Source organism: Prionailurus bengalensis, chromosome A1 (genome assembly GCF_016509475.1).
Source record: "Prionailurus bengalensis isolate Pbe53 chromosome A1, Fcat_Pben_1.1_paternal_pri, whole genome shotgun sequence".
NCBI lineage: Eukaryota > Metazoa > Chordata > Mammalia > Carnivora > Felidae > Prionailurus > Prionailurus bengalensis.
This window is the reverse complement of record NC_057343.1, coordinates 112,593,610-112,606,917: the sequence shown is the minus strand read 5'-3', so window position 1 is coordinate 112,606,917 and position 13,308 is coordinate 112,593,610. Positions and strand designations below refer to the sequence as shown.

Sequence of the window (13,308 nt, the reverse complement as noted above, 5' to 3'; positions counted from 1 at the left end):
CCGGCCTGCCGGTCACGTTCATGCACACAACCCCAGACTTCCTGCAGTGGGCCGGCGTGCGGGCCAGTGCCTGCCATCAGCCCCGGTGCCGTCTCTTTTGTGACAGTGCCCAGACGATGTGCTCTTCCTTCCAGATACTTCTTGGGGTTAGTTCACTCCTGCAGAACAAGCACGCCAGTGAGGCAGGTTTTTCTAAGAGAAAAAGACCTAGTCCCGACAGGGTGAATCCAAAGAGAATTTGGGCTGGTGCACTCTGATGCGCCCTGACTGACACCTACTACAGTGTGCCGAGTGCATCTCCGAATTTTCCAAGACAAATGGTGAATCTTAAGGGGAGTATTTTATCCTCTTGTGAGGAAAAGTACTTTAAAATGTGCAAAACTGATGAATCAGAGCTTAAGGAAGAGAGACCCCATTCTGGCCAAACTTTAAAGGACGATGTTGTCACACGTTTTCAGTGCCGCCTGTTGTGCCACACGAGGCATTTAACCAACAGGCCTCACAGGTGTTGGTAACCTTGTGTGGGAACCCGGTTTTCCTGGCAGGAATTGGGTACTTAGCAAGAACCCGAATTCCAGAAAAGGTGCTGCCTACCTCCGCTGGGTTTAACCTTGAAAATCTGGTGAACAGTCATCTTCTTTTACAAACTTTCACGTAGTACAAGCTCCCCTTTAAGCTCTGCTTCTGATGTTGCCTTCCTTTACCTAAAGTGATTCTGAGTCATTAGTGTGATGAAGGAAATACTGTCTGAGGCCATTTTTTTTTTTTTTAATCTTTTTTCTTTCCTTTCCTTTTTTTTTTTTTTTTTTTTTTTTGTATTCACCTTTGACACCAGAGCTGCAAAATAGGAAAGAAGTATGGTCATAACGGTGGTCCAGAGGTGACCAAATCTGAATGCTTTCTTCTGGGCACACTGCCAAGGGGAGAGCTGGCTCCCTGATGGGAACTTGGTATGCTTCCCCTAAAGCCTTCATATTTGGGGGTTCTCCTCAGAAGAAAATCTAGGGGCGGGGGGCATGAGCCTCAGAAGCCAACACCATCTGATTTCTCATGGCGAGAAATGCAGGACAGGCACGCTTGCAGGGAACAGGCGTGTCCCATGTCCCTCGTATCTCTGGCATATCCAGGATTACCCTGAGTCACCCCCAAATGTCGGATAGCAAAGCCAGCTCAGTGGTAATTGGCCGAGTGGTGAATCTTTTCTAAATTTCACTTTCATGACTTAACCAAGTCTTAGTTTCCTGTTTTGCAGCTGTATGGAAATTTAGCTGGTCAGATCATTTGAAGTATGTAATCACCTGACATGCTAAGTGTCTGTGTGTGCCCTGAGATGCAAGAATGACAGTCTGACCTCACCCTGTCCTTGTCTAGGAAACACGCTGGAGAAGAAAGGTGGCAAGGAGTTTGTGGAAGCTGTTCTGGAACTCCGAAAAAAGAACGGGCCCTTGGAAGTAGCTGGAGGTGAGCTGGGGCAGCGCCTTGCTTATTTGGGCGTGGCCCGTGCAGCATTAGGAAAGCCCGATTATGAGGCATCTTGGAACTCAGGAGTGCGTGTCCACGCAAACCTGTCTCCGAGCCGGTTAGCCTTACAAATTTGGACTTAAAACACATGCAAATTGTCGGGGGGAGTGTAAGGGTTGTGAAAACTACCTTTCCAGTTTTTTTTCTTTATTGCTCAAAATAGCTTTTAAATGTTTGGTGTCTAGACTCTGATTTTAAGGAATTACAGCATTCGAGTTTGGCAAAGCTGAGAGCTGAGAATTGTAGGCAGTGATACTGAGCCATCTGCAAAAGTGCTGGCGAGAAGTGCAAATTAATCATTTTCATTCAGCCATCTGTGTGTTTAATGGGCAAAATAGAAATAGACATTTTTCCTTTGCCAGTCACACCTTTCCTGATACCAAGGGTAAGAAAATAACTTGGAACCGGATGTGTGGAGGATGATTGCTAAGAGCTAGTGGCAGAGCCTTCTTCCTGCTACTGGCCTGGATTTTGGAATTGGAGGTGGTCCGTAGGTGGTGAAGGACAGAGGGCCTCCTGAGGACCTAGGGGTCCAAACGGTGGGGTGAGGCCCGGTTCACTCCACCAGTGATGTGAGGACAAGCCATTCCCTTCCTTTGGGCTCTGGTTCCTCTTCATACTGGATGGTCCCCAGTGTCCAAGCTGTCTTGCAAATCCTACTGCTGCTTTAAAAATGACTCTTAATTGAATACAGGTGTCACCGGTTACTGTGTGACTTCTACACAAGCCCTCTTTCAGAGGGTACACCAGTGACCCTCTTTCACCAGTCATCCTGGGCTAGGCACGGAGCCGGGTGTGGATAAGAGGGTAGCATTCGCTTTGCCTTGGACCTCTCCCTTGCCCATTTTCTTTTGCTTGCAATGAGTGTGGTATCAGGTAGGGTACATTTCCAAGTCCTTACAGGTATTTCCACCAAAGTCCCATATTGAACAAGGGAGAACTGATGTAGTATTAACTACCCAGCCAGGGGCTCCTGACCTTTCTTCAATCCCTTCCCAGAACCTCTCTGTGCCACCCTGAAGGTGCTTCCCATGGGTGGCCCTCAGATGGAGGTGTGATGAGAGGTCAGCCTCATGCTTCCATACCCCAAACTCAGCAGGTGACACCTGGGCCACCGCTGATGCAAACCCATTACATTTAGCATGGCTGAGGATATGGTTGCCTGTTTGAATAACTCATTTTGTCCTTGATATTAAGATCAATTTTAGAAAAAGTTTTAAAGGTGGTGTAAAACCTTAGCCCTGGCTCCACTAACGGATGATGATCACAGTTACTGATGTTTCTTTCCAGTCTTTTCCCAAGCATCGTTCAGCAGTGACTTCTCCCGAGGACAGACCAGTGCGTAAACCCCCCACATCTCATGTTGCTATAGGTCAGCACTTGAGCCCAGAGTCAAGAGTCAAACTGAGACCTCTTAGTTCAGAGCTGTTTCTCTGCACCATGAGGCACTACCTACCGATCACTCTTCCCCAGTATCTACTAGTGCCACAGCAGACCTGACAGTCCTACCCACGAGGACGGTCACCCCAAGTGGGCTCAGGCAACAATCAGACCATAGCAGCGATGTGGGGCCTCAGTGTGTTCCTGTACAGAAATGGCGCAGGAGGCACTCAGCAAACCCAGTACCCAGAACCACCACCTGTGCATTGCACCTTTGGGAACAGGAGTCCCAGAACATGCTCTGGGAGACCCGGCGCTGACTTGGAACACTTCCTACGGGATAGCACGCCCAAAGCCAGTGCCTTTGGTTCTGATGAGAAGGCAAAGCCTGAGGGAGGGAGCTGGGTGGGGTGTAGAGACGTGTAGTGGGGAAAAGGCAGCTCTCCCCGGAACAGAAACCAGTTCCAGCGTGAAAGAACAATTTAATTCTGTCAAAAACGAAGATCAGTTCAGGAGGAGAAGAGGGCACCAGAGCTGCCAGTCATGTTGCTTAGTGGCTCATTAAATGGAGTTGCTTTCCTAATAGGTTTATCCTGAACTCTGCCGGGGAGATTTATAGACACATCATAATTATGTGTACAGGAGTTCACAGGAGGAAGGGGGCTTAGAGATCCCCAGAGGCGAATTTGAGGCTGCAAACATTCTGACACAGTCAAGTTAGGTGGTTCAGGGTCCGCCTCTGGGAGGATGTACAGAGAGAGCTGGCTGTAATCTTGGCTAGAATTCTTAGTGGCGGTGCATCTCAATGCCAGCTTTCCAAGGGTGGCTCTTGGCCTGGTGTTTCCCGAGAAGACTTGCCGGTGAGCAGTTTCTAGGGGGACATCAGAAGCACAAGATGGCAGGCAGCTGCAGCGCTCCCTGGATGCAGGCCACAGGGGAGCCTGGGGGCGCGCTGCAGCTGGAGGGTGCTGTGTTGGGTATGTGAGGGACAGAACTCACTGTTCCTGTCTTGTCTCCTCCAGCTGCTGTCAGCGCAGGTCACGGCCTGCCTGCCAAGTTTGTGATCCACTGTAACAGTCCGGTCTGGGGTGCAGACAAGTGTGAGGAACTTCTGGAAAAGACGGTGAAGAACTGTCTGGCCCTGGCAGACGATAAGAAGCTCAAGTCCATCGCGTTCCCGTCCATTGGCAGCGGCAGGTAAGGGCACATCGTGGCTTGTGAGGTCATTATACTTAGCTGCATACTTAGCCCATAATCGTGGAGCTCTGACTTGTGCACGGTCAGCTAAGGCTGTTTTCGAGCCATCTGCTTTAGTCGAGAAGACCCAAAGCACAGGAGGGGAAAGAATACAAACATTAAGCAATGGTGAACAGCAATTGAAGAGACGGAGTGAGACAGGAAGACTGAGGAACGTATCAAATTTCCTTTGTGACAGCAGATGTCAGCATAGAAAGTGACTTCAGGGTGTAGTGGGACCATCAGAGATGGGGGTTTAGAGAGTGAACCTGGCAGGACACGAAGACTCAGATATGAGGGAAGTGGAGAGGACAGGGGAGGTGTGAAAGCCAGGACCTTCTTTCCAGGAGCACCTTCCCAGCCACAGCATGCCTCTGCCCCTTACCTTTGTATCTCTGGCATCCTTCACTCGCCGCCCCCCCCCACCCCGCAACCTGCCAGCTCTGTCTCCATGTATCCTGCTGTCTGGCTCGTGCAAGGCGGACACTTCTGTGACAGTGACATAGGGCTGGGTCTGCTCTGGCTTCCAGCGCTGAAGTAGCCCCCAGTAATTCTGGGTGTGCATTAAAAGAAATTAGAGCTCTGAGAAGGGAGAGTGCTTTGGGAACTCCGTGCCATGATACAGGGGCAGTGTCCCACTTCCCATCACATCATGGGGTCCTCCCTGTCCTGGTCTGTGCCTCATCCCTCACACTCTGGATTTGGCACCAGAGGCTGCAGCTGTGGACATCTTGGGCCCAAGAGGGCCATAACCCAGGGCTATGTATTGGCCGTGGCTGCACCTGGGGCATCCGATCCAGACTGTGCGCCCACTTGGGTCTCTGCCATCGGACCCTCCCGGTGCCCAGGCAGGGCTGTGTGGCGGCCATATACTGGCTTCCTTTGACACTTCAGGCCGCACAGGGTGACCATCCTCAACCCCCTTCCTCATGTTTAGAGAAAGCACCTCTTTTCAAAGCACTTCCCCTCCGAACCCACGAGGAGCAAAGAGTAGAGTTTGCGAGCGCCATCTTGGGCAGGCTTTGTAATGATGCCTCTCTGAACACTGCTGCCACTGGGGTTCCACACCTCAAGTGACAGAGCTAGCCCTGGGCAGGCTTCCTATCACGTGGCACCGGGAGGTCTGCCCAAGCTGCCCTGTTCCCACAGTATGTGGGGGGGGGAAGAGGGGCCCTCAGGGGACAGTGATAGCTCATGCCAGCGCCCCACCCTCATGCATGCCCACAGTCTCCCTACCCTGTACGCTGAGTGCCACTTCACTGCCAAAGTGAGGGACATCCAGAGGTATGTGATGACACGTGTTGGTTTGGGTGCCGTCCACACTTCCGGTCTGTGCTTTTAAATCCTGTTCTCTTTTGCCAAGAGCCTATGTTGAACATCACTTTGCAACACCATTTAAGGGTCTCTTAAAAGAAAAGCTAAAGGAGAGGGACCATTGAAAGCCATTTGCTGTCAGGCTGCTGTCAGTTGGCTGTCACAGCCGGTGGCAAAGACAAAAGCCACCATTGTAAGGTCGTCAGCACACCCACCCCCGCCCCGCCCCTAGCTTGAAATTTCCCCAGAACTAGGGAGATGTGTAATGGGTGCCAGAGTCGATTCCGAACCTTTTTTTGACAAAGTGCTTCTGAATCAGAGTTTAAGTAGCCAGCTTCCTGCTTCTTCCACATCCTGTAGACGGTCTGTTCTTTGGCACAGTGCTGCTGTGTGACCTTTGCTAAACGAGTTAGCCTCTCTGTCCGTGGCCTCCCTTATCAGTGAGCATGGCTTTGGGGATGGCCCTCCCTCACAGATGGTCCTGAGGCTCAATTAGTGCTTCGGATGCACTTTGATCTGCTCTGATGAAAGGTGCTTCCGAAGAAAGAAGCAACAGGAGCCTTTATTGGAGGTAATAATTTCATATTCTTTCATATAGCTATTGGGAAACTTTTAATTGAAGCATAAAAGTAATTCTCTACATTTTTCATGGAGTAAGAAGTTTTTAAAAACAATCCATTGAAAGCTTTTAAGAGGGCAGAATGCCAAAGGCAAGCACATGTGCAATGCCAGCGGCCCCACATCTGTCAGGCAGACCTTGCCCCACAGAGCCATGTAAACAGCTGCCCTCTCTTTCATGAGTAAAGATTAGGATTACACCAGAGCCGGCCTGTAAATCACAGTGGGTTTTAGGAGGGGAAATAAAAAGCTTGTTTGTGGCATCCAGTGTCTCCGGCCTAAAAGTCGGGTTGGAATGAAAATAATAGAAATGCAAACATGTTGGCAAGGAGCAGAGGGGTCACTTTCTCTCAGCCAAGGCCCAGCATGTGGAGGGCCATCCCACCCTTATGCCCTCTCCCTGTAGCCCCCCGGAGGCCAGACCCTGACCTCAGGGAGACTGTCCTTGGGTACTATGGTCACAACATTCATGGATACCCCCACTCTCTCAGCTCTGTGTGACATTAGGGGGCGACCCCCTCTCTGGAGGGGTAGGATATAGGGAATGGGTAGTTTGGAACTTTGATTAAACTCTCTGTAGATTTATGAGCTTCAAGGCCAGTTCATTTTTTTCAAGCTACCATTTATGGGTATTCATTGAGTCCCACGTACTGTGCTAAACCCTTGATCTGCATTATCTCACAACACCCTTACAGGGTGAGCACTGTCATTAATTCCACTAAAAGAAAAAATAAAAAGGAAGCTGAGAGGGGTTAACTCGCTCCCCTGAGGTGACACGACTTAGACGGGGGAGAGCCCGAATTTTAGGGCAAGTCCTTGGCCAAGATGAGAGGCATAGAGCTCCTTCCAGACCCCATTTGCTCTCCACCAGAGGATCGCCCCCCTGCTTGAGGGTGATGTACAGGAGGAGGTTTTAGGGAAGCTCAGAAACCCCACTGGGGAAGTCCCTGACTTCCCTGGGCCCAGCCGTCAGCCTCCCTCCACCTTGAGAATTGGCTTTAGAAGAGATAGGAAGAAACCAAACAGAACGGGCAGAATTACCTACTAGCCTAAGACAAGAACATCTGGAAAGAAGGCTACAGGCCACACAGGGGCTGTGCTCCCCAGTCCATCCCCCCCACCATGCCCTCTGGAAGTGGAGCCCACTGCTCTCAGCTGCTGCCCTGGTCTCTGCCTCTGGAGGGAGTGGCCTTCAGGCAGCCAAGCTTGACAAAGGCACTTGCTCAAAGCTACATAGAACATGGAAAATGGAAAGGCACAGGAGCACCGTGAGAGGGAAACCTAATCCTACCAGAAAAAATGACCACACAGGGACACACTTTCCTAAAGTCACTCAATCTTTTGTGACATCCAGCCCTACCCTCTTGCAAACCGCCAGGACAATTAGACAGGTGGACCAGTCCCATACAAAAACCAGAGTCCATCTAGAATCCACCTTTAATCCTGCTCTGCCTTCAAAGGCAAGCTGCCAGTCTGTCTCCTCCAGAAGAATCTGCCTGGACTCCTCCAACCCCCGATACATAGCCTCTCCCCACAGGAGCTTCCAGGGTCCCTGATCAGGCTGTGCAACACAGCTCTTGGCTTAGAGTCCTGTGTGCCTGCTGTGGCCAGCCCTGCAGGTGAGCTCACTGATAACAGAAACACTTAGTGATGCCCCATCAAAGGTGAGGGCCCAGCAGGGCTGGAGGCATGACAATCCCTTATCGGACATGGCCCTTGTGAACCCAGAACCCCTGTGGTCCAGGTGGAATGCAAGAACAGACAACCAGTATGTAGCCCCCAGCCATCACTGAGCAGGCTGACCCAAAGAGTGCGACAGCTCAGGTGGTCCCCTTTCACTAGTCTAGAGAAACTGAGGCTGAAGACAACTGAAATGACTTCAGGGGAAGCTCCTTAGTTGGCTCAAGACCAAAAGGCTGGAGTCTAGGACACTTGCCTGCAGAGTAACTTAAGGCACATGCCTTAACCATGGCCCCTGGCAGGCCCCATGGGACCTAAATGGGAATATGAGGGACACCTGCCTCTTGGCATCAGCACCCCGTGTACCCACGTCAAGGAGACTAATGCTTGGAGAGGTTAAGGCCCCTGCCCCAGGGCAGCTGGGCTTCAAACCCAAATCTAACACTACAAGGGAAGCCCCATTCCCCTTACTCTACTGTGCGTTGGGGGAGGGGGCATCTGGTCTTCTCCAGAAGGTGGACAGAGTGACTGTTGCTAGGGGAGGTGGGCCCAAAGACTTGGCCAAGCAGGGATGGCCACCGGGGACGGCTGCAGGGAAGCAACCAGCAGGGACCCCAACCAGCCAGGAAGCCGGGAGATGAGAGAGACCCCACAGACCAGTGATGCCTCTGAAGCTGGCCCACACAGCACCAGCGACCCTGCGTCACCCTGCCATACCATGCGTGCCAGTAGTCATCGCTGACCCCGATGGCCTTCTGGGGGCCTGAGGCCGACATTGTCGGCACAGGGAAAGTGCAGTGGTGACAGCGATCACGGGGCCCGGGAGGAAGACAGTTTTGTACCACATGAGCCTCCAGAAAGATGCTGCCAGACTGCCTGTTCTATAGACGCCATTACCAATTGAGGATGTTCTGCACATTGTCTTGTTCAATACTCACAGCCCCCAGGGATAACAGGTGCCTTGCTTACCTACCCCATTTCCCCGGATGACAAACAAGACACAGAGGCAGGGCCTGGACTCAAATCCTGTGTGGCTCCACGGCCTGAACCTCTAACTGCCCTGCTGCTCGGCCCTCCTGAGGACGGGAGGCCATCTGGGCCTCTGCAGCGACACAGCTGCCCCTGACTTGAGGGCTCCGGGTGTGGTGTGTAAAGCACTGCCATGAGAACAGCTGCTGCTATGCTCCATTTTGCTACAAGCGCCGCTCACTATGGCCATAAGAAAACATTCTGGAGCCCTGAAAGCATAAAGAAAGGAATCACCTTCCCCACTCCTTCCTGGCGGCCTGCGTGGTCCAGAACAGCTACGGTCCCTTGGCTGCATTTTTTTCTTTAGGCTGTGGTTGCCTAGGACAGAGGGATGAGTTTGTCAATAAGAGGTTCTCCTGGAAATAAATCAAATTCACTTGCACCCAACAACCTTGAAAGAGACCAGCCCGTGCTCCGTTAACAGTAGGGCTGACAGATACTGATACTACGGGCCTAGAGCCTTCGATCCCCACCTTTTCTCCCTCACTTCTAGGTTCTTAACCTTGGGGCTGAGCTGTGAGCTCAGATTAAAACCTCCTTGCTGGCTCCATGCAGAACAGTGGTTCTCAAAGGGCGTGCCCTCGACCTGCCCAGTCCGATTCCCTGGACAGAGCCCAGCAACCTGCATCTGAATAAGCCCTCCCTGATCTTGACACAGGCTGCTCGGGAGGGTGGGCCAGGCTCCCCGTCCTGCCTCGGCTTCCAGGCACTCCCGGAACTCCTGCAGATCTGGCCACTGGCTTTTCTCGCCAGGGATGAAGTTAGAGGCCGTAATCTGAGTTTACAGTGGGAAAGTAAATATTGGCTCTTTGTGAGACACTTTAAAGGGTCCCTTATTCCAGTGACCCCCGTGACCCCGTAACGGCATAGCCTTCCCCCAAAGCTGGCCCTGGTCTCACCCTCAGGACTGGGGCTGGGTGAAGGGCAGCCTGTACACGCTCAGGCACCCACAGTGGGTGTGAGGTGGACCTCCCACAACACTCATGTATACACGTGCCCCTAGGAACGTGCCCCTAAAATGGGAAGTCGAGTTCATGTCTTCGAATACTTGCCAACACTTGCCTTTTCCCAGACAACCTATCCTGTGACAGTGGTCAGGGCAACTCTGTCAGGGGTGATGAGAACAGCTTCTTCCCAGAATGAGCTTGCAGATCTGAGAGTGGATGGGGGGAAGGGGAATAACTTGCTTTGTGGGTCCCACATCCTCCCCGCTTCCAGCGAAACCTTTCATTCAGCATGGTCCCCACCACCCTCCGTCCTGCCCCACCTGCTGGCACCATTCCTGTGCTGCTGGTAGACAGAGCACCCAGGATCTGCTCCAGGGGAGTCTGGGCCTGACACCCCCTTCCTGCAGCTGGTACACTTGTGCAGCTCTTCCTTCGGCCTCTGAATCCCGCTCCTCCCGGGCAGTCCTGTGCTGGCTGGCTGCCTTGTGGGCGCCGTGTGGCTGAGGACAAGCCTCACACCCCACTGTTGCCCAGAGGCCCCTCGGCACAGGCTGGGAACGTGCCCCGGGTGACACCCCCTGTCTGCTAAGAATGAGCTTCACTTCCAAAGCATCTACAAGTACTAGGGATCTATCTTCCAGCTGGGCGAAGCCCCGTTGGATGAAAACCAAGTCACTAGAATGGTTTTGCCCTGTGGCCCTGAGATGTGCTTAGTACTGACAACTGGAGAGTAAGAGTGGCTCTCCGGAGGAATAAGCTAAGGTAGTTCAAAACTCAGAGGCACTTAGCAAGCAAGGCTCAGAATGTTCTAAGAAAGCCTCCACCTTATGCATTTGAAAACCTCTCACCTGGCAGCAGGCACCCCATCTGAAGGAGGGGTGTGGCCTAAGCCGGCAGGCTGGCCCAGCACTTTGGATACAATGGTCCACAGGCTGGGGGCTCTGGAAGACTGCAGATCTGCCAATGAAAAAAGAAATCCCCATGAAACCTGGCCTCAGACTCTCACCTGAGGATCCTTAACTGTACCCAGGGGGTCAGTAAGGGATCTGAATCCAGACCACTGGCTCAAAACCCACATCCTTTCTGCCAGCCTAGGCAAGCCGCTATGTTCCTGCCACTGTCCCGGGTTTCCTGGGTCCTGCACCTGCGGTGTTGACCAGGAACAGCCCCAGGCACATGTACAGCAAGAGACTCCAGTCTCTCTAGGCCTCATTTCAGATTCTGCCCGAGTCTGAGCCCTACCTCCAAAATTCCCACCTTTTACCTTAAGTGGAAATATGTGAATTCACAGCCGTCTGGCGGGGAAATTTGAATGCCATTTCTTGAGATAAAGAGCCCCCTCGGCCAGGAGTCGTCCCCTGCACTCCCAGCCCCCCATGGCCTGGCCTATGGGTGATAGCAAGCTGGTGGGTCCTGGGATGCACTCCAGGCCAGCAGCCCCAGCACCTGTCAAGTCTAAGGCCCACATGAAGGCTTTAACGCCCCTATGTGTGTGAACAACAGTCCCCTCCTGTAGAAGCTCCAGCCTCCAGCTGTCCCATGGGGGAGGGGTGGCGTCAAGCCCCGTCCTAGTCACAGTAACACCGGGAACAGAAATGTGGGAACTCACACTACCCTTGGGAGACTCCACGCAGGAGACACAAGTCGTGCATATGTGCTTGTTGCTTGGCCCTTCCCCTGTGTGTGAGCAGCCCTCGCAGGCACTGAGGCCCCTCGAGGCGAAGCACAGCACCCAACCCTGGGGCCTCCGGGAGGGAGGGCGGCAGGGCGGCAGGCCCATGGCCACGGCGGCCCCTGGTTGCTGAGCCCCCTTCTCTCCTGCAGGAATGGCTTTCCAAAGCAGACGGCAGCTCAGCTGATTCTGAAGGCCATCTCCAGTTACTTCGTGTCAACGATGTCCTCTTCCATCAAAACGGTGTATTTCGTGCTTTTTGACAGCGAGAGTATAGGCATCTACGTACAGGAAATGGCCAAGCTGGACGCCAACTAGGCTGAAGTACAGAAGCAGCCTGCGCCGCGCCCCCGCCTCCGATCTGAAAGAAAGAAAGAAAAATCCCCTTCACGCCTGTTGGGAGGCGGAACCCTTTCATTTCCAGTTTTGCTCATCTAGGGAAGATAAGGTTTTGGTTTCCAGTTTAATTGTTTTTGACCTTCTAAAATGTTTTTACGTTAGCACTGATAGTTGGCATTACTGTTGTTAAGCACTGTGTTCCAGACCGTGTCTGACTTTAGTGTAACCTAGGAGATTTTATAGTTTATTTTAATGAAATCCTGCTTGACGCAGAACAGCGGGGAGAGCAGTGTCTTCTACGTGTGGCCGAATCCAGGAAGCCTGTTTTGTAACCGTGTGTCGTGGTGCTTTATTGTACACCCAGTGGCGTTCTTTTTACTCTAATGTTCCTTTTTTTCCCTCAAGAAGAAAGATCATGAATTTGCAGCAGACTTCATTTTTGTTTACTTTTTGTCATAATGATGGATTTGAAAATGAAAGATTTAAAAGGCAGAACAGAATCTGTTGTCCTTAATTATATTTGCGATTTGGAATTTGTGTGAATCGATTTAGTAAAATGTTAAATTGCTGTGGTGACTGGCTTGTTTCAAGTTACTGTGCCCTTGAGCCCTAGGTGGACTTCTCCTGTCACAGGATGGGGGACGAGAGCAGCTGCCCCCAGAGCCACCACAGGGCCACCGCTGCCTGGACACAGGAGCATCCTCAGGCCCTAATGACTGGTAGGGGGAGCTCATTTAAAGTCTCTCCTTCCATCCTTGTGACACTCGGGCAAGGGCATTCTCCCCATTTCACAGGTGAGGAAGCAGGTATACTGAAAGCCATGTGGGTGGTAAGTGGCAGACTGGTACTTGAGCCCAGATCTTCAGAATCTGAGCCCAGATCTCTCCTCCCGTCCGCCCCCTCCTGACAGTCTCTCTGGTTCATGGACGGGCCCAGTGTCTCCGGGCCGCTTGCCACATGGAGCTGGCGAAGCCTGGAGACTTCTGCCGGAGCTGGGTCGGGCCTCTTGTTCCTGTAGGACAGGGTCCCTGCGGCCAAAAACTTTCCAAGGGCAAGGTGCCACTCCCAAGGTCCCCGAGATGTGCTCCCAGCTTTGACATGCTTTCTCACAGCTGTGGGTGTTTAGTGATGCAGATTACAACTGACCCTTGAACGAGGTGGGGGTTCGGGGCACCAACTCACGCCCAGTTGAAAGTCCAAGTCTAATTTTGACTCCCCCAACACTTACCTACCAATAGCCTACTGCTGACTGGAAGCCTTGCTAATAACATAGCCGATTAACCTATTTTGTCTGTTACGTGCATTATAGGCTGTATTGCTACAATAAAGAAAGCTGGAGAAAAGAAAATGTTACGAAAAACCGAAGGAAGACAAAATACATACACCATGTTATACTGCATTTATCAAAAAAAAATCCTCACGTAAATGGACCTGTGCAGTCCAAACACATCTTGTTCAAGGGTCAGCTGTATTTACGGAGATCCCAGCTGGACGACAGTGGCTAAACCTTGTGTTACCTAAATTCAGCAAAACACAGACACTCTTTGCTTCAGAAGGTACATTTGCCTAAAA

The 13,308-nt window shown here is 52.0% G+C and overlaps 1 protein-coding gene and 1 long non-coding RNA gene across 5 annotated transcripts in view; one reads left to right on the top strand and one right to left on the bottom strand.

Annotated features, from left to right (window-relative positions):
* LOC122487571 (core histone macro-H2A.1) overlaps positions 1 to 12,304 on the top strand; it is a 79,098-nt gene extending 66,794 nt beyond the window's left edge. For all 4 annotated transcript variants that reach the window (XM_043588278.1, XM_043588271.1, XM_043588260.1 and 1 more), the window contains exons 7-9: positions 1,372 to 1,461; positions 3,924 to 4,098; positions 11,550 to 12,304. In XM_043588278.1, coding sequence (XP_043444213.1) covers positions 1,372 to 1,461; positions 3,924 to 4,098; positions 11,550 to 11,715 — 431 coding nt within the window. In that variant the 3' untranslated portion in view covers positions 11,716 to 12,304. The remainder of the gene's footprint in view (positions 1 to 1,371; positions 1,462 to 3,923; positions 4,099 to 11,549) is intronic.
* Positions 6,045 to 10,681, bottom strand: LOC122487595. Its single transcript, XR_006298416.1, has 2 exons — positions 10,574 to 10,681; positions 6,045 to 9,096 (listed from the first exon to the last, which is right to left on the bottom strand). It is a non-coding gene; the product is annotated as an uncharacterized LOC122487595 (long non-coding RNA).
* Positions 12,305 to 13,308: the final 1,004 nt, after the last annotated feature.